Source organism: Schistocerca serialis, chromosome 1, assembly GCF_023864345.2.
Source record: "Schistocerca serialis cubense isolate TAMUIC-IGC-003099 chromosome 1, iqSchSeri2.2, whole genome shotgun sequence".
In the NCBI taxonomy this organism is placed as follows: Eukaryota; Metazoa; Arthropoda; class Insecta; order Orthoptera; family Acrididae; genus Schistocerca; species Schistocerca serialis.
Window position 1 is genome coordinate 652661126 of NC_064638.1, and position 22067 is coordinate 652683192.

At 38.8% G+C, this 22067-nt stretch overlaps 1 protein-coding gene across 5 annotated transcripts in view; it reads left to right on the plus strand.

The window, feature by feature from the left end:
* Positions 1–22067, plus strand: part of LOC126479202 (uncharacterized) — a 687919-nt gene that overhangs the window by 589012 nt on the left and 76840 nt on the right. For all 5 annotated transcript variants that reach the window (XM_050103765.1, XM_050103768.1, XM_050103767.1 and 2 more), the window contains 6 exons: positions 1686–1802; positions 11198–11356; positions 15515–15627; positions 15718–16037; positions 19931–20162; positions 21438–21602. In XM_050103765.1, the coding sequence (XP_049959722.1) occupies positions 1686–1802; positions 11198–11356; positions 15515–15627; positions 15718–16037; positions 19931–20162; positions 21438–21602 (1106 nt within the window). The remainder of the gene's footprint in view (positions 1–1685; positions 1803–11197; positions 11357–15514; positions 15628–15717; positions 16038–19930; positions 20163–21437; positions 21603–22067) is intronic.

Below are 22067 nucleotides of genomic sequence, written 5' to 3' on the forward strand. Positions count from 1 at the left end.
TCAACAAATGATAACAAAAATAAACAATGACAATGAATATCTAAACAAGTTGTGGATGTCAGATTAGGCACATTTTCATCTCACCGTTACTGGGCAAACACAAATCCTAATGACATTCATGAGCACACTTACATGCTAGTAAAGTGACTCATCACATGGGATTATCGGACCGTATTTTTTTGCAAATGAACAATGAAACACAGTAACTGTCATCGCCAATTGTTACATGGAGATGTTACGAACTTTCATTATACCTGCATTGAACAACTTTCCAAACGTTCAAGAAGCCTGGCTTCAACAGGACTGAGTGACATTACACGCTGCATGGCAATCAATGGCATATGTGCAAGAATTGTTTGGCGGCTGTGTGATCTCACAATTCGGTAACATTCCCTGGCCCCCTAGATCACCAGATTTATCCATTTGTGATTTTTTCTTGTGGGGCTACCTCAAGAGCAAAGTCTATATAACGTGACCGAGAACCCTGGATGAGTTAAAACAGAGAATTTGGGATGCAATTCACAGTATACCAGCTGAGATGCTACAGCAATCAGTGCGGGATCTCGACAGCAGGTTTTACAAATGTATTCATACAGGAGGACGCCATCTAAAGGATGTAATTTTTTAAAAATGAAAAATGCCATCAATGTTTCGTAAATGGCAAAATTGTAAAGTTTCAATTACTATGGATGCAATTTCTTTCCTTCATCACTTCTAGTTTTATTGGATTGTGGAAATGTTCCCATTTTTCTGTGTCACCCTGTACGTTTCTCTTAATGAAAGTGTAAATGCATAAAAGTGAACTGCAGTATACACTTATCCATTTTACAGATTTTGGATATAGCTAAAGCTGAAGAAGCTTCTGTCGGTCAAAAATTTTAATGTTCTCGTTGCCATATTGTTCAGAATTAGAAATAGTCCCATATATTTGTACAAATACTTTATAATTGTACTAATAATAGTACACATAATTTTTGGCAAGCTGTTGCTTTCCATATAACTGCATTACATATCTGTCACAAATTTTCATTAGGAACTCATCTAAACTATAAATTCTCTTGCTATACATTTATGATTTATACCAAGAGAAGTTAGCAAGTGCAGTGGTATACAGTGATGTACATGATCACAACACTAGGACAAAATATAATATTTCTGGCAAAAGAACAAAATTAAAAATGACAGTTCAAAGCCCATACACCAATGCTTTTCTTTGGTTGAACAAGTTACCAAACTCTCTAAGAACATGTAAGGGGAGTGCTAAGAATATGTAAGGGGAGTGATTTTAACTTAAAATTAAACTACCAATTCAGTGAATTTTAAGACATTGCTTGTGATATGAACCATTAGTGTATCAGTTATAAAGCAACAAATGCATGAAGTAGATGCAAGCTGCAACATTTGTAGTATGTAACATGTTTTGTAAGTGTAATTGTTGTCATACTGTTATTTCTTATGTTTGCAGACGTCATCATTGTGATGGCTCCATGCAAATAAATAAATAAATGATTGGTGAATCATTTCAGATATTTCACTTTTCGACAGGGCAAGGAATTTGGTTTCAACTGCCGTTTCCCTAGTATTGTTTGTATCTTTCTTCTGTTCATATGAGCAGTGTGACTCAAATTTTATGTGGATGGCTAATGTACTGTCTATTTCAACATTATGCATTTATTTGCTTGCAGACAACTGCCACCATCCATGATAAATGTTGAAGTGTGGCTACCAGCCCAATACAATGCTGCCAATTATTCTGAATATTATGGAGTGAAAGACTGTGGTCTGATTGCGCCTCCTGGAAGGTGAGTTTGTAATATGGCTAACCTGTGTTTGCTGGACCTTGGTAGCTGCTCTTCTTGTGTCTGATATTTTGCTGTAATTTGGATTAGAGATGAGTATGATAACTTTACAAATTTATTGACACACACATTGACATGATGATCAGCTTTTATATAGTTGAAACATTACACAGGTTATTTTTTCAACATGTACAAACTCTGGCAATTGATCAATGAGAGGGTATTGAACAAAAAAGGTCTAATGAACCTATGTATGGAAATGCATGGTTTCCATGCTAGAGACAATTTATTCAGTCATACATTGTTACAGAGACTGCAGTCTAAAACACAATGTATTAGGCAGCCACAGTAACAGTATGTGTTGAAAATGGTTTCCATGTGCCTCAATGCATGCATGTACATGCTGTAGCATGTTCTGTCTCACACATTCACATTTGCTGGGCTGCATCCGAACAGCGTCAAAGGCAGCATGAATACGCCCCTCCAGTGTCTGGAATAAGCTCTGCATACACAATACTTTTCAGATGGCCCCATAACCAGAAATTGCACTGGTTGAGATCTGATGAATGAGCAGGCCATGCAACTGGACCCCATCATCTGATCCATCGAACAGGGAAGACACAATTTAGATGCATCCAGATGTTAATGGTGAAGTGGGCTGGAGCACCATCATGTAGCAGCCACATAACCCTTCAAATTATCAATGGCTCTTCTTCCAGCAGGGGAGGCAAAGTCACCCACAAGAAATGCTGATAGTTCCAGCCTGTTAGGCATCATGCAAGGAAGGCTGGTCCCAAAATATGGTCCCTAATGATCCTGGCCCACACATTCCAATACTGAGGCTGAATATTCACTTTCAATACCATGGGGGTTCTGCAAACTATTCCACTGGTGACTGTTATAAAAGTTGAATATACCACTTCATGTATAGGTGGCCTCATCTGTGAATGGGATAGATGACACAACTCCCAGAATCATGGCTGCCTGGTGAAGAAACCACTGACAAAACTGCTCCAGATGTGGAAAGTCTGTTACTAGTAAGCCCTGAACACCCTGTACACTTACATTGTTGTGGAGAATGTGCCACACAGTTGTCTGGCTTACCCTATACTGACAGGTCAACTGCCTGGTACTGACACAGCAGTCACCTTCCACTGTGTAATCACATTTTCCTCCAAAACTGGTGTCCAAACATTTCAAATATGTCCTTAATGATATCTTGCTTCCTGAAATGACCCTGTCTCAGACAAACGGTGAAATACTGTTGCAAAAACTGAATGCTGTGGTTGTTGTCAGTGGGGATAGGTCTCCTGATACAACCTTGTTGCCCACCACCCATTGCCATTTGCCTTTCCACAAGTAAACACATCGTCAGCAAGCTCTCGATTTGAATACAGAAACATTGTGTGCAATGCTGTATCACAACCACTATGTGGTGAGTGAGCAAGAGAAGTGAATCAGACACAACATTACCAATGACTATGGCAGAGAGGGTGCTAGAGCACATGAGGGACAGTACCACCCTCTAGCAGGAAGCCTTGTATACTGTAACTGTCACTGCGTGGTCTTATTAGACAGCAGTCTCTGTCGCAAAGTATGATTGAGTAAATGGTCTCTTAGCATGGAATTTCTGGATGTAAGTTAACCAGACCTTTTTTGTTGAACATCCTCTCATCAGTCAATCTCTAGAGTTTGTACATGATGGAAAAAATCACCCTGCATTCATACAGTTCAGCATGTACACCGAGCTACAAGGTATGTGACAGTGGCAACATATTTTTGGTACACTTTCTGTATACAGTCCTGATGGAAACATGGTGTGAAGCTAGATTCATTTACGTGTTCACTCACATGAATGTTGTTCAATTTTCATTATCGATAGACTGAATAATGTTAAGAAAATATTTGAGATTGAAATGTTTACCATTGTAAGACTAGTCAGTTAACTGATCCATAATGACACAGAGTTGTTGTGGAAAGAAAGATTGTTGGTATGCCTCTGTGTGGGCTCTAATCTCTCTGATTTTATCCTCATGGTCTCTTCACGAGATGTACATAAGAGGGAGCAATATACTGCTTGATTCCTCGGTGAAGGTATGTTCTCGAAACTTCAACAAAAGCCCGTACCGAGCTACAGAGCATCTCTCCTGCAAATTCTTCCACTGGTTTAAATGATATTCATAAAATATGCTCTCCAACTGATGCAAGTAACTCCATGATGTTATTGAACTGACTGGCTCATGCAGACTCAGTCAAAGGATTTTCACAAAGATACGTGTACATAGATGTTAACAAATTGGTTACCGGGTGTTGACTGCCTAACTGTTACACATAGAAGTTCAGGACAGAGATGCTGACAAAATAAATGCAAGTCATGAACTACTTGAACCACTGCCATGTTACTTGTATGACTATATATAGAAGTGCATATGAATAATTGTTAAAATTAGTTATTATGTTTTAGTTTATAACAGGGAAGGTAACAAAATTAGTGAACATGAAATTATAATGAACAAAAGAGCAAATATGTTTACTTAAGAATTGAGCACTGGAAAAATTGACAAATTTATAGGTTTTATTTTGTGATTAATATGTATACTTCCATGGGGCTTCCTAGTTCCTGACAAAATTGCCTAAAATACTAAATTTTCCATGTCAGAATAACATCTTTTGCTAGCGCAAGTGGGCATATTTGTAATAAGAAAAATTGGGGGCTAGAAAACTGAATTCTGAAAATAAACACTTTTCAGAAATGGAACATTCTAGAAGATAAGAATTTTGACTACAAATAACTTTTGAAATTAGAAGCCCCCAGAAGAAAAAAAAATTGAGAGAAACATTCCACGTGGGAAAAATATATCTAAAAACAAAGATGATGTGACTTACCAAACGAAAGGGCTGGCAGGTTGATAGACACACAAACATATACACAAAATTCAAGCTTTCAAAATCAACGGTTGCTTCATCAGGAAAGAGGGAAGGAGAGGGAAAGATGAAAGGATATGGGTTTTAAGGGAGAGGGTAAGGAGTCATTCCAATCCTGGGAGTGGAAAGACCTACCTTAAGGGGAAAAAAGGACAGGTATACACTCACACACACACACACACACACACATCCATCCGCACATACACAGACACTAGCAGACATTTTCATTTGGTAAGTCACATCATCTTTGTTTGCCTCCAGAAAGATCATAGGAGGCGCACGTCGGCACGGCGTGTCACGGACAGTAATTGCCGCAAGTAAAGTCCCGTCCACCAGAGGGCATGTGAGAATTTGGCCACGCCCTCTGCCAGCGGAACAACAACTCAGGCAGCACGGGCCTTGCCCAGTCAGTTTGCATCGGGCAGGTCTAGCAGACAGTTCCTGGTCTACACTAGGTGAAGTGCGACGGAAACGTGAATCATGTTGCTACACAGTTGGCGACCAGTGGGGTTGTTCTTTCGCGTGTTGCGTCATTGTTCTGGTTTCACAGCTTATCCATGGCATGGAGGATTTAGTGTGGATTTTGATTGAGCAGCAGACGGAGCTCATGGCAACCATGAAAAAAGTGCTTCCGGCGTTGCTCCCCACAAAGTCTGCTCCAGTGCCGTTCCCTCCTCCCGTTCCCCCGTATGACGAGACGGTGGAGGATTGGGACACCTATGAACATTGCCTTCGGCAGCATTTCCTGGTGTTTCATGTTGCCAATGTGGAGGTGTGTTGTGCACTTTTCTTGTCTTGGATATCTCCCTCACTGTATCAAGATTTGCGGCAGCTAGTGCCGTTGCAGGAACCATTGTCCTTGTCTTTTGATGCATTGTGTTCATTGCTGTCTTCACATTATCGCCGCCGCACACATGTTGTGGCGGCTAGGGTTGAGGTCTATCAATGCAAGAAACAGCCCCATCAGTCTTACTGGGCGTGGACCGCTATCCTGCACAGTCTTAGTCGCAAGTGTCATTTTCTCATGGAGCAGTCACGAGAGTCGTATGCCCACGTTATGGTGCGCGACGTCATTGTTCGTTCAGCCCCTGATAGAAAGGTCCGGCAATGGGCCCTGCAGTTGAAAGACCTGTCCATTGCTCAATCGTATGAAGTTTCTCATGCCGCAGGTCAACAGTTGGAAGAGTGGTGCGACGTTGTGGCGGTTCAGGGCGGTGCGGCCGCGTCCATTGCGTCCGGGGTGGATGACGTGCGAGCGGTGTAATCCAGCCATTACGGCCGCTCACGCACGGAACATAAACAGAGTTCCAGCCACCAGCCCTTTTCCTCGAAAGAATCGAAGGAAGCAGGTACAGAGGACATGGACATTGACATTCAGGAAGTTTCATTGGGCCAGGCTCCCGACACATTGACACACAAACTCTTTATTGAGGTGTCGGTTCGGTCGCGCTGATTACAACTTCAAGTAGATACGGGCGTGGCAGTTTCCTTGTTGAATGCACAAACTTACTCCGACCTTGGGTCGCCCCTGTTGGCACCAGTTTACCGGCGTCTATGTGGTAATGGTAACCAGTTCATTCCCCTACTGGGTCAATTCACTACCGACGTTACTTAAAAATCACTCACTCGGCCTCTTACTCTTGTTGTCAGTGATGCGTGCTACGTTAACCTTTTTGGGTTGGATGCCTTTCAAGCTTTTGGTTTTTCTATCGCAGACACCATACAGTTGGTCTCCAAATACGTTCCCTATCAATCATTGGAATCTTTGATCTCTGACTTTAGGAAACCTTTGAGGAGGGCCTGGGGCATCTTTCAGACTTTGAAGCTCACTTGACGTTGAAGGCATTGGCTCGCCCATGTTTTCTACGGACGAGGCAGATCCCCTTGGCTCTCTGCCCTCAGGTAAAAGCAGAGCTAGACCAGCTGACAGCCCTCGGGGTCGTTCTTCCCATTTCTTCTAGTGAGTGGGCTTCACCCCTCGTTATTGTCAGGAAACCTTCGGGAAAATTACATCTTTGTGGCGATTTCAAGGCCACCATTAATTCCCAATTGGTGGTGGACTCCTATCCCTTGCCTTGCTGTGATGAATTGTTCTCCGACGTGGCAGGAGGTCAATATTTTTCAAAAATCGATCTTTCGGAGGCTTATCATCAGATACCACTTGATGAGGACTCCAAATGGCTGGCAGTCATCAACACCCTGTTTGGCCTTTACCAATACCAGCGGTTGGCCTTCGGAATATCCAGTGCCCCAGCGATATTTCAGTGTTATCTTGAGCACATCACGTCAACAATCCCACATTGTGTTAATTACCTGGACAACATAATTGTCAAAGGCTACAGCACAAAGGAACACTTGCACAACCTTCGAACCCTCTTTCTCAAATTCAGGTCTGTGGGCCTCTGTTGCAACCTGCGTAAGTCAAACTTCTTCCAAACGTCCATTGAGTATGTGGGCTACACCATCTCTCGGCATGGCGTCCAGCCGCTAGGAAGTTTGGTCCAAGGGATCATCGACCTTCTGCGGCCCACTTCACTGAAAGAGTTAAAAGATTTTTTAGGCAAGATCGCCTATTACCACCGGTTCATTCCCAGGGCTTCCACCATAGGCCACCCCCTGTACTGCCTTCTGTGCAAGGGTGTTCCTTTTGATTGGTCGCCTGCATGTGAGTGAGCGTTCACCTCATTGAAGGGCCTCCTCACATCAGCAACTTGTTTGGCTACTTTTGACCTCAATAAGCCATTGGTCCTTGCTACAGATAATTCACCATATGGGGTGGGGGCAGTCCGTTTTCCACCAGGCTTCAAACTCCGCTAATTTCAAGTTGCCACTGCTCATACCTCACCTGTCATACAACAACATCTTTGCCTCTGTACTTCCACCTCGACTGACATCTCTGCCCAAACTCTTTGCCTTTACATATGTCTGCCTGTGTCTGTATATGTGTGGATGGATATGTATGTGTGTACGAGTGTATACCTGTCCCTTTTCCCCCCTAAGGTAAGTCTTTCTGCTCACGGGACTGGAATGACTCCTTACCCTCTCCCTTAAAACCCACATCCTTTCATCTTTCCCTCTCCTTCCCTCTTTCCTGATGAAGCAACCGCAGGTTGCGAATGCTTGAAATTTGTATGTGTGTTTGTGTTTGTTATTGTCTCTATCAACATACCAACGCTTTCATTTGCTAAGTTACAGCATCTTTGTTTTTAGATATTTTTTCCCACATGGAATTTTTCCCTCAGACCAGGGTTTGTAGTATCTCCGTGGTTCTGATGTCTTCAAATAAGGACTCAGTAATTAATAGACAAGTTTCAGCTGGCAGCAGCAATACAGGTACCATTATGAGTCAGTAGCCAACTGGTAGATACTGTGGTGCCAGAGCACGACATGCATGCAATGGATTGACCCTCTCCTTGCTGGATGCCACTAATGTCGCCTCCCTCTGCATTAATATTCCTCACATAGGTCTACATGGCTTGCCCTTTGGTGGACATACACTTAACTAGCATCAGCTTGAAAGCAGATGTGTGAACCACTTCCTTCTCAGTTTAACCATTTTTCTATATTAGTAAATATTTCCTCTTGGAAGATATATGGACAAGTCATAGTTGGAGACATGAGAAACTGAAAACAGCACTTGGAAGTAATGGGGCTCAAGCTCCCATCCAGACATCCAATTTAAGGCTCTACATAGTTTCCCTAAATTACTTTAAGACAGAATCTGAAAGGACAAATAAATAAAAAATAAGTACCTACTTATATCTTCCCATAAATCATTTTGGTGTATCAAGAAGCTGAGTGATAATCAGTTCCTCATCTAAGTCCATTTTCACCATCTGGACCCATGATGAAGCTGAACTGTGGATTTTTGTAGGATATCTGAATTTATTTTTAAATGTTATAGTCAGCAGGTTTTACCCAGAGCCTCACTGCCACTTCCCTAATGTTGGTATCCATCTTGCTGATAGCAAGCTCCATATTTGATAACATATTCATTCCACAAACAATCAGTATTATTTTTTTATTCACATTTACCATCATATGCATGTGAAATACTCCTTTATCCACAACCTTACACTCATGGAGATTTTTCTGTTCAAACACTGATGCAGTATAAATACACAACAACCTCTCAAATTCATTTACTTCTTTCTATTGGAAACCCATCTGATTCACAGTGGGCCTTTGCCAACTTAGCCAGCTGATGACTATTATAATACAATAAAGGACCATGTCTTTCATAAAATGATACTAGCATGATTTGGAATATTTCATACGATGTCTCCATAAGATTTTTTTTACATAGGCATTGAAATACAGCACACCATAGTATTCTCCAGAAACTACCAAGACCAGTGTTAGCCTCTTTTTTTTAATAAAATTACTTTCAGACAATAAGTCCCTGTGCAGCACACCTGCTCACTCTATGGTTCACATCTTTCAGACTACCCTTGCAGCAATAATTTTCCTGTTACATTACCGGCTGCCATGCTATTTTATCAAAGGAAGCACCACCTGTGAGGAAACCATGTTGTACACCACAGCTGGTTCTTGGCTTCTGTGACACATCTGAACTGAAATTACAAAATCCTCATGTAGCTGTCTGTCTTATTTGCATTTTCGTTTCCTCCCCATGTCTGTTCTGTGATTGGTGATTGTGTTTCCCTCCTTCGGACTAATAAATTTGTTTGATTTTCCCCCTCTTTTTTATTTTAATGGATTTAACTTTCCTTTCTTTTAGCTTCTTCCTAAGTACTGATATCTTCTTTAATATTCTGTCTTTTTCTCACCTATGCTTCTGTATCCAATCTGTTCCTTTGTTGAAGATTCCCAGCTCATCCTACTGCCGTCTCTCCCACGACCAGAGGTATGTTTCCAGTCAGTGTCATAATAGTTCTATTTCTTTATGCCCTTTTGTCTTGTTTGCAAATAAGAAATATTTGCTTCTTACAGGAGAAGGGGAAAAATTGTTGGCATAGGATAGAGGCACCACTGATCTCAAAGAAATGTGGTTTCTGTTATGTTGGTGGGTGCATATTGAACAATAATATTAGTCAAGTATCAACTTGATCTGTGGAAAGTTATGTTTAAGCAACATTTTAAAGTGATCATGTTGTCTGTTTCATTCAAATGAATCACATAGTCACAGGAAAAGTATGTGGTAGACATTGGTTCATTAATAGGATACTGGGAAAATTTAGTCTGTTTTCAGAGAAGATTGTCTGGAAACCACCCATGCAAAATATTGCTCATACCAAATAGAACTAATGGGGATATTGAACATTTACAAATAAGGACAGCAGAAATTGTTAGGTTTATTTGACACATGGAAGGGCATTGTGAAGATGTTGTAAAACTTAAACTGGCAAACGCTTCAAGATAGATGCCACCTATCCTTCAAAAGCCTACTTATGAAGTTTCAAGAACCAGCGTTAAGTGAGAAATCTAGGAATAATCAATGATTGTCCCTCCCCCCCCCCTCCCTCCCCCAAGTATCATTACTGTAGGGAACAAAGGCAAGACTACTTACAGCAGACACAGAGGCATTTAAGCAATCATTCTTCCATGTTTCACTTGTTGATGAAATGAAAAGACCCTAGTAATCGGCAACCATACACTTCACACTGGTTGCAGAGTGTAGATGTAGATGAATTAAGTGGGATATGGTACAGTTATAAATTTTGTTGTTTTGGGCAGTTTATCACCAGTAAGGATTCATCTACAGTAAGCAAAGGTTTATAGGGAGTCTGTTCATACATTTTCAACATTTAAGAAATGTGCATCTGAATTCAAAAAAGGGTGTGCTTGTCTTGGTGGGCAGCCATTTGAAGAACTTCCCAAAACTACAACCAGAAATGAAAATATCAAGAAGATGATATAATAGGAATATCAGTTGAAAGACTATGGTACATTTCAACATGAAGAATTAACAATGAGAAAACTTTTTGCAAGATTAATGCTACAGTCTTTTTTTTTTTTCTCTCCACTGACCAAATGCAAATGTGACAACTAGATAAAGGAAAAGTCTACATCTACATCTCAGTTTCATGTGCCAAAAAGAAAGGCTTTTGTTTTCTGGGATGCACAAGGGGAAATTCTTCTTATTGCATACCTTGCAAAGAATAAAATAGTAAATGGAAAAATACCATGTGAATCACCTAGGTCAACTATGTTGAAATATAACAACTTTTTTGACTTAGACCATAGTCTTTCACCAATGAACCAGCAATTTTATCTTGCCTCTGTTATACCTGCTGCGGCTGGCAGATAGTAGCTAGGCTATCTGTCTAGTATCTGATTAATACACGTGGATTTTATTAAATTATGAGATGGAATATTTAAACATATGAGTTAACTCACATTTGTTACTAATTTAGCAAGTATCTCCCATATTCTTAAATTTACTTGGTTGCAATGTCCAAAATAAATACAATAAAATGTCTCACCTGTTTTTTACCTTCTAATTATTTTAGATTTGGTTGGTTTATTCCATCGAAGCTCTCATATATGACACCTGGTATGGACCACTGGAAATTCTTCACAAATCCTAAAGAAGTTAGCATATTTGATGTTAAAGGTGATAAAGATATGGATTTTATCCGAAAGCATATGAAGGATAAATCAGCAAACAGGTATAATAAAATTAATCACTCCTATTCTTCCATGTAGAGGCTTTTCACATCATATAGATATAAATACTTTTCACATAATTTAATGTGTATGCCATAAGACTGTACTAATGTGATATCAAATAATTAAAAATTGTCTAGTCATTAGCTGCAGAGACAAGATCAACCACTTTGGAGTACACGTACATATAAATGAGGGCTCTAGGCCTTTCAGTTCACCACTTGGCCTCATTGTCCTCCACATTGACTCAACTTGTATGTTTACTTTCCGAATGCTCTTCTCAGTTTTGTTACACTCATTTCCCCCTACTTGTTCCTGATTGTTTTCTCTTTCACACATTCCGTTGTTTTCTGTCTGTTATTAAAATGATTTGTTATATTTTCCTGGGCTTTATTTTACATTTGTCGATACTGTTTACCCATTACACTCTTTTCATCTTTAGCATCTTCACACACACACACACACACACACACACACACACACACATATATATAAAGAGAGAGAGAGAGAGAGAGAGAGAGAGAGAGAGAGAGAGAGGTATGGTGTGTGTGTGTGTGTGTGTGTGTGTGTGTCAGCTTTACTGTGATTGCCTCTGTCATTGCAGTTGGTGGATTGGTATTACCCTTCTGTTTCACATAGTTTCAGCATGTGAATTTATCTTTGACATTTTGCATTGCTGTAAATTGTTATCTGTACTATAATGAAACATCATTGAAAATGCAATGCTGTTATTATTACTTTCCTTTTACTATAAGTTTAAGATCAGTAGGTTTTCTTTCTGTGCATAACATAAATAGTAAATATTGTTTACAGCTCTTTTTTAAATGAAAATAATTTAAGATTTCCATAATATTAACCACACCTGTTAATCTGTTGACTTGGTCACACATCCTTTTCTGTAAAGCTACTCATAATGAGAGAGGCTCAGGACCAAGCAAGGTGACACAGTGGTTCAAACCCGCATGTGGACATCCTGATTTAGGTTTTCTGTGATTTCCATAAATCACTTCAGGCAAATGCTGGGATGGTTCCTTTGAAAGAAAACAGTTGATTTCCTTCCCAATTCTTCCCCAATCCAATGGGATCGATGACCTCGCTGTTGGCCCCTCCCAAATCAACCAAGCAGAGCCTTAGGGATGTGAAATGAATAGCATTATTGTAGATATGCAGATAAAATAAACTATTTCTGTGTGCTGTTGTTGTGATCTTCAGTCTGAAGACTAGTTTGATGCAGCTCTCCATGCTACTGTATTCTGTAAGTGAACTGTTTATTATTTCAAAGGAAATTTCCATAACTATTAACACATTTATACCACTATGAGACAAGATGATCAATGCCTTCACGGAAAAACATTTCTGGTTTGTGGGCTCACATATTGCCAAGTTTGTTTTGGTGCTTACATATCCCTCATGCAGTCTCAATCTCTCCCACTGTGATTTACATATTTACATAGAATGGGAAAGAGAGTTTAGTCAGAGGTCATTTAGTATTTTAGTTAAAATCCAGAGTGACCACAGCATTTCATCTGATGGAAATTAAGTGTGTATTAATGCTCTAATTTTTTGCCAAATTTGAGATGGTGTGAGCTGGCCAAGCAATACTTCATGCACTATGTGATGAATTGCCTCTTGTGGGGAATCTTGACAGTCACTCAAGAATTGAAAATTTTGGATATCTGTAGCAGTCTCTTGTTGGTGCCGCAAGTATGAGATCAGATGTCTAATCCATGTATAGATGTAAGCAATGTGATGAAAGATGGCAGAACAGATGGAGCAAACACTGATGAAGGTATTAAGACTGTAGAAGCCGGTGCCATACCTGGGCACTTGACTGTATACTGTCCTTGAGGTACATGCATGTAAACTGGCATGGCAGGCATGGTAGCAGACACAACCGACATGTCAGAAATGTCTGTGGCTATCAAAACATTCAGAATGCACAACTTACTGCACTGTGCATTGTTTACAGGTTCAAGTGCACTAAAAACGCTCAATGTAGGAGCACCAGATGAAGCAGAAACAGTGAAAATCACATTGTTGATTGGTAAAAGTCCACTGTTTGTGCACTACTGTTGTTGCACTGGATTGAACATGTATGGATTGTCGTTGAATTGGACAAGGTTATGTGTGTATGTCAGCAATATGGTACTGTGGTGGGAAGCTGGTGGCCTGGGTCATGGGTTAGGCTGAGAAAATGTAACAAACAGGTCACCCACATTACAAAATGTTAATGCACTGAAAAACCACTCAGCGAAGCAACTTGATGTGTAAAATATCATGGGAAATGTCCCTGGGTGTAGAAAATAGTTCAGTAAAGTTCATTGTCTACACTGTTTGTTGAATGAGTTGTGCCGGCAACGAAGCAAACAGTTCACAGTTTTCAAATTTCACACGATTCAAAGCTCCATAGTGGCAAATCAGAGCAGGAGAAATGGACACGGGTGGTGATGTGGCGGATGAAGTCTGTTGCTGTGTCATAGCAGTCATTGTCATTGGCCACATTATCCTCTGTTACTTTTATGCAGCATTACCCAAAAACGTGTAACATGTGGTCACTGGTGTGGGTGTGGGTGGCCTTCATAGTGAAATAACATCTGAACACCACTTTAACTGAGTAATGCTTTATTATAAGTCACACATTTCACAAGTCAGCCAAACAGTTCAACAGTAAACAAGAGATTGCCCAACTTTACACTATGGGCCAATGATGTCCTCTCTCTCTCTCTCTCTCTCTCTCACACACACATATACACACACACACACACACACACACACACACACACACAAAATTGGTATTGGTATGAATATTTTACAAAAAGTAATTCCTGCTGTCAGCTTCATATATATTTGTACAGATATGGACCATAAATTTAGATACAGTACACAAACAATGTTCAATCAAGAAAACTGTCACGTTCCTAGTGAAAAATTCATGTATTTTTATTTTTTTCTCAGATAGTTGTAATCAGTACCTTGATTAACTGTGCATTTTTAAAGGCAGAGATGTACACTTCCTTTGAACATGGAGTTTCATTTATTCATTGTACTATGAATACAGAGTTTTGCTGAATTTAGTAATATTACTTTTAACAATCTTACGTATTTCCAGTATGTAAATATTCCATAAATGAATAAACTATTAAAGGCAGAAAGATATGCTTTGTTTGAACAAGGAGTTTCATTTTATGTATTGTACTATGAATACAGAAATTAACACTTTTGCTGAATTTAGCAATGTTACTTTTAACCAACTTACGTATTTCCAATATGTAAATTCTTCCCAGAGGTAAAAATAAAGAGGGTGTCTGCAGTTGAATGTAGGCTTTGCTTTGTGCATTACCCTTACGGCTCTTTTCCAAATGAGGAAAATGTGTGACCCATTTGGAGAGTTTCCCCAGAATATTATACCTTACTGCATTACAATATGAAATGTTGTATAGTGTATTGTGTGAACAGCTCTGGGTTGGTGAAGTACACAAGAACATGTGAGGCATAGCATGCTTTCTTCAGCTTACTGTAAGTTTTGCTGGTGTGTGTTTGCTATTTTAAGTTATCATGGAGCTACAGGCCTAAAAATTTTGTTCCTGAGGTGGAGTATATTTTTCAGCCATGAATTTTCACATCGGATTCAGTTTTATTGGTTCTTCAATGACAGTCTTCAAATGATGTTTTTATGTGTTAGGAGATGTGAAAGGATTAGAGTACTTGTTGCAGTGAAAATGGTGCTGATTAGAATTTGAGCATTTCAGGAGATTGTGAAAGAGTGTTTCCTGTTGAGAGAGATTTCTCAAGTATGTTAGTCAGTTAAATGATGCTGTTTAAAAGTCCATAGAAACTAAAGAACAATTGAAGTGTGTTTGGAACTGTATGAGTGTTAGCATTCTTCTGCTTAATATGAAAATACTGGAAAAACAGGTTGCAATCAGTAAGCTCTTCTTGTTAATAGGCCTATTAGAAATTTTAATATTTGTTCTTCTGATTGTTTTCATAAGACATTAATAATGAATAATAATATGATTGTTAATTAGCAGAAAGGCAATTAAGATCAAGTATTCACAGGTTTGTTATCACAGTTGTTTTAGTTTATTTCTTTATGCTGGAATAAAATGATAAATGTATACTTGAGTGACTTTCTAATGTTGGGTTGATACTGTTAACAGTTATTACTGCCGAACTGACTTTTGTGAGAATGGCATATATTCACCTGATTGGTGTTCTGACTCTACAAAGAATAACACAGCAAACTGTGCTCTTTTGTTGGCTGGATATCCAGGTAAATCAAGAAGGAAAAACTAGAGTACTTAATGTATGTAATGTATGTACAGTGGAAAATATGTATCACATGGTTCTCATTGTATTTCAGGTCAAACAGCATTTGTGGTGGATCATATAAGAGAACTTCGTTTGTATGTTAAAGTAGCGTGGTTAGGCCCAAATTTGAAAAATGTAACTGAAACTTTAACAAACAGTTATGTTAAAAGCGGTGTGAAAAAATCACTTATTATTCTATCTTGGACACCGAGTTTGATTACTGCAGCTGATGATGATGATTTCACACTTGTAACATTTCCTGAATGCAATCCATTCTCATCCCATACTGAAATTGGATGCAAATATGAGTTACACAGGCTCACTAAATTTGCTTGGTCAAAAATTAAAGATGGAGCAACACCTGCTTATCAGGTAAAAGATAGAATTTCTTTTGAAGTATGTATGAAAATCTAAAAAAATAATCCAAGCTAACTCAAAGTTTATAATGCTGCACATTTAAATTAAGTTTTCCATTGACTAGATGTCCTGTCAAATATTGATGATAAACTTTAAGAATTTATATGCATTTTAATGCAGCACATTTCAGGATTTAAAATTTTGAATTTACAATTTTTGTTCATTTATATAAATCTTTTTTCAACTATTGTTTGCTACCAAACTAAAAGGTGTTACTCATAAGCTCCTGGAATATACATGTAGTTCATGAAATCTACCTAATATGATGAATTTCCACCAGGTGGTGCTTCATATACCCTTTGTGAGTTGGTGCCTCAAGTGCCTTTATGTTAGGTGGTCATGGTTATTTTTTTTGTACATTTCTCATTGTTGCATGTTGTGTGTCATGCGAAATTGATGATGGCAGGTGTCCAGGGGCAACATGTGAGTGTATACATTTGTTTGAGACTTGGGAAAATAGTTCCAGGAATGCTTAACATGTTGAAGCAAGTATTTCAGGAAAATGCCTTAGCTCACAGTCAAACTTATGACAGATTTAAACATTTTCAAGATGGCAGAACATAGTTTGAACAATGATCCTCATTCAGGATGGCCATCAGCCATCATTTGGAATATGGCTGGAATTGTCATTTGGAATATGGTATTGTAGGATTGTAGGCCATCCACCCAGGAGATACACAATATCATGAGCTGTCTAATGGATTGTGCCAAAGAGTTTTGTCTGACAAACTGCACATGCAACAGTTTGCTGCAGTCTGTCCTGAAAATTCTCATCAGTGTGCATGCACGAGAGAACTTCAAGAGAGGCTTAAGAGTGAACCAGACTTTCCTTTGAATGCTATTACTGGTAATGAATGCTGGATTTTTGGGCATAATCCTGAAATGAAGTAGCAGTTGTCACAAAGAAACAGTCCATCACCACCCCATTTTGAGAAATTATGGTAATTGAAGAGTAATGTAAAAACTGTGCTCATCTGTTTCTGCAAAATGAAAGCAATTTTACATAAAGAGTTTCTCTCTCCTCTTCAGTCCCTCAGTGTGCTGTTCTGCTTTGATGTCCTGAGGTGGTTGATGGAGAGCACAAGAGGAAAATGAGCAAAAAACTGCCACATGGATGATTGGTTTCTACATCATGACAGTGTGCTGTGACTCATTGCACTGATCATCCTGGAATTTCTGGTGAAAAACAAACTGACAATTGTCCATCATTCACCTTATTCTCTCAACCTGGTGCAGAGTGAACTTTTTCTTTATTCTCCGGAATGAAGCTCAAGTTAAAAGGCAGATTATTTCAGACAGTTGAGGAAATTCAAGCAGAATGGCTAATGGTACTAAAGTATCTAATGGAAAATGCATTCTAGGGAACTTTTGGTCATTATATACAGTCTCAAAGTGACTATTCTGAAGGTGATGGTGATGAATAAGATAAAGTGTTATTTTAGTTATCACTGTTTTCTGGGAATTTTTGGGTAGCACCTCATTTTATTCAGAATTTTGGAAAAGTAGTCACACTTTAAAAATGTTGGAAATGAAATAATAATAATTCCAACTATCTGAGGTACATATAATCAGTTCTATAAATAGCAATGACTCTCAGCCCAGAGCTGCTGCCTTGGACACTGGTGGTGAAGGAAATTTTCATCACCAGCATTTAATCGGGAAGAGATTAGCTGATGGTGCCCTACTGCTCATCCATGTTGTAACTGGTATACCCATACTCCCTGCAATACTTCATGGAGTTAACACAGGTGGCATTGCTGTAGGTAATCTAGCTGCTTGAGAGGTAGTTCAGTTCAGTGACATACTGGTGGTATTCAAGGTAATTTATTGACATTGTGTTTCAACCTCTCCATTTCCTTAGTTTCTGTAATCATTGTGTGCTATAGCAACACAATACTTTTTGGAGAAAGGTGTCCAGTAATCTACACAACATCAGTAAACATTTGACATACTGTGCTGAGAAAACAAGAGGGATCCTATTCCAGTAATCACTAAAATATATTCTTTAGTTTCAAACAATGGAAAATCTAGGATGGATGTAACAGTATTAGAGAAGGGAAGTTGCTACTCACCATATAGCAGAGACGCTGAGTCAGAGATAGTCACAACAAAAAGATTCTTAAAATTATAGCTTTTGGCCATTAAGGCCTTTGTCAATAACAGGCACACGTACACACAATGACGCAAATGCAACTCGTATACATGACTGCAGTCTCAGGCAACTGAATCACACTCAATTTCTTTAGTTGCTTCAGTTTCTTATGATGTAGTTCCACTTATAGACTTCACATAATGTAAACCTCATGCTGTTTAGGACTTAATTTCAAACATCAAAACCCTATGCTTCCAATGGATGAAACACCTCTTAGAGACCACATATAGTTAAAACTCAGTGTTCCTCCTGTGGAAGCCTCACATAGAATTTCTAATTTAATCCCGATGACAAATCCTTTTTCATTTTGATTATTGTCTAATTTCTAATTTAAAGTAAAGTCTCATCTGTTAACATAGCTCCTAGCAAACAAGCAGCCAAAATGTAAAATACTTCTCTACAATTTGTGAAGAAAATTATATTCAGTCTATGAATAGGAATTCTTATAAATGTCAAAATGCTTATCACTAACATTAAAACAAATAATACTTTGTGAAAACAATCCTTTTGTATTACTAATCTGTTAATGTATCATTCTATTTTTTAACTCTTTCTTGTCTCCGCTTTAGATTATTATCATTTTTCCTTTCCATGCCTACAATTTTACTTCAGAGTTCCTTGAAACTTCCTGATGGGTTCGAATTGTGGCCTGAGCCAGCAGTTGAACCTACAAGCTTGGTTTCCAGAGGCAGTTGTCTATGTACCGAGCTACCCATGCATGGTTCACAACCTGCTCTCACAGTTTCAATTCTGCCATTACCTCTCTCCTACTTTCCAAATTTCATAGAAACTCTCCTTAACACCATTCTGGATTAGCACACACTGTTGCAGAGTGAAAGATTCATTCTGAACACAACTGTAAGACTGGAAAAGCAATTTCTCTGCAGTATCTTTCTTCTGTGGGTGCACATAGCTTTAATTGGCCAGAAAGTTTCAAAATTAGCGTGATTTCTCCTCTACAGTGAAAGACTTATTCTGAGGCATCTTTTTTGAAATTATTTGCATTTTTCTGTAGGCCTGTGGTCTCTTTTCCAATCCCCTTTCTTCCTTTCCTTTCATTTCTCGTACTTGTTTTTCAGTGTTTCTGCCTATAGCTCCTTCTGTTACTGTTAGCAGCATCAACATCCTATGGTAGTCACTGTTCCTCTTCAATAACTTCTCTCTGTATTTTTTCTCACTCTACCTCTTCAGTTTTATTTTTTGAGAAATGTGCCTCAGATAGTCTTTTGAAGTACAAACAAAATACATTTATAAATAAAATTGTGTGTAAGGCTACTCTTAGATCTTTTGTTTTGATAGCACTGCTCCCAGTGTAAATAAACACTTCATCAAGCTTGAGTACTCTTTAAATGTTTAGTGAGGTAATAAAACTTGTGAACAGAGTCTTTCAAAACCAATCTCCACATGAGTTAAATCTGCATTACATTTTGGTGTCTGTTGAAAAGGACATTGTCAAGGTGGCCCTTGAAATAGAGGCTGATATGCCAATTAAATTTGATGATAGGTGTAATTCAGAATCCAGAAAAAGTTTATTCAAAATGAGATTTCATTATCAGATTGATTTAGAAGTGTTAAGGACTCCCTTAATAGCCTGCCTATACAGTAACCAAGTTTTAAAGCAGAGTAACATATCTTCTCAATTGTACTGTACTCTTTGTTTTAATTCATTAAACAATAAAAATTGTAATCTTCAAAGGCACTACTCAAGATGACATTTTCAAGAGAGGATTACCAGAATCTTCTTAAAATTTACAAAAAAACTAACAACAAACATAATATAAGCAGTATTGCTTGTGCCTGGATGCATCAGAATGAAGAGGTTTGGGAATCATGGATACCTAGGCTGGAAGATAAGAATGTGCTTCATATTGGAGGAATATTTCCTATATCTTCATCATCATCTAGTTCTGCCAAAGGAATTGTCAGAGGTATGTTCAGACAACAAATTTAAAGTGTGATTCTTTATATTTTTGTGGTGCAATGACTGGTGTATTAATTTCCAGGGAACACAGCTGCATAAATTCCCCTTCTTCTTGCAATTTTTGGCCATATACCATTCAGCCATCTTCTGAGTGACCTGAATGATTGATGCTACAGCATTTGCTCTGTCCTTATAATCTTGCAGACCATGGCATTGCACATGCACCTACAGATACACACTTACTTATCTGCTGTGGACAATACTCAATGGGTTCAAAAACTCTCTTTTAGTGTAGACTGCTCTTGTCAGTAGTGATGTGTGCTCTGTGAAGTTGGAGATGTTGATGACACATTTTTAGTGTGACCCTATGGTGAACATGAATTACAAGGATGTTTAAAATATGATGAATTCCATTCATGGACAAATCCAGTTCACAGTGGAAATTGAAAAGGAGGGATGCTTCCATTTTTGGAAGCCTGGAGATTGTAAGATCCCCTGTGAGTGTGGCCTTTCATAAGCAGAAAAATCACTCATACAGTCCTTGAAAGATAGGTACATCCAGCTCTTACAGCCCAATAAATTGGCTGTGGCAGTGGACTGTATTGATGCTGGTCACTCAATATTCTACCAAAATGTCAAAAATATAATGTCAGCTTCATCTTTTCTGGACATGGGGGTGAAAGAAGCAATGTAAATTTATTTGGTGATGAATTTAATTTGGATAAGCCATGGAACCCAGTGCTTTCTTTAATAAACTTGCAAAGATGTCATCACTGTGCAGCTCACAGTGATATGTCAACTTCGCAGAATGGATCAACTGCATAGCCCAAGCTGTAATTCATGCATACATGTACTTCTTTGCTACCAATCAATGTCTTTGGTGCCTATGTATCCATGGCAGCATGTGTAGTGGTGCAGTCTGCCAGGTTAAAAGGACAGAGAGTGTGCTGTAGTGCCACTCATTGAGGTCACACCAAAGAGGGCTGAATGATAAACACATGAAATATTGCAATAAGAAGTAGGATTTATGTGGATGCATGCCCCAAATGTAATGGAACAACAAATTTAAAGCCAGTATTGGCTATCTGTTTAGTTGTCTTCCTTCAGTGAACATATATATGTCATGAAAGCTACAGATCGAAAACACAATTTCTGAGTTTAGTAATTTTTACACTGTTTCTTGCCAATACTAAACAAGAAAATTATAAACAGAAATAAATAATGTAAAGTTCATTGCAATGAAATTATAATAAAATTTAGTAATAATATTTTTGTGTTACAGCTGTACAGCTGGCATTTGTTGCCATAAATCGCAATGAAAGTGTGCTAAGGGACTATGTGTTACAACCTCTTCTTAATGATGGTCAGTGTGCTGCTGACAAGGTGATGAAAATATTCATAGATTATATTTTGTATGGAAGCTACAATACACTTGCAGGAATTCTAGGTAAGTTCTCTACATCCTAATTACTCTCATTTTCCGCAGGTAAGCTTATAACAAGACACGGCACATTGCAGATAGGCAAGCTTAAGAGACACTCACTTATAGCTTTTGGCAACAGCCTTCATCAATAAAGAGACACACATGCACAGAATCACACACACACACACACACACACACACACACACACACACACACACACACACAAAGCAAGCACACCTCATGCACACACGACCCCAACCACCAGCATCTTGGTCCGGAATGTAACATCATGTGGGACGCAAGCAGCAATCTAGAGGGTGTGGGGAAAGGGAGTGATAGTAGTGTGTGGGTGGCAAGAGAAGAGACAAATGCTGTCTGGTGGAGTGTGCAGTGATTAGACTGCCATCAGGCGCATTGTCAGGAGGTTGTGAGGCAGGGAGTTAGGGAAAAAAGGAACAAAAAAGGAGAGGAGTGGGGAATGACTGGCAG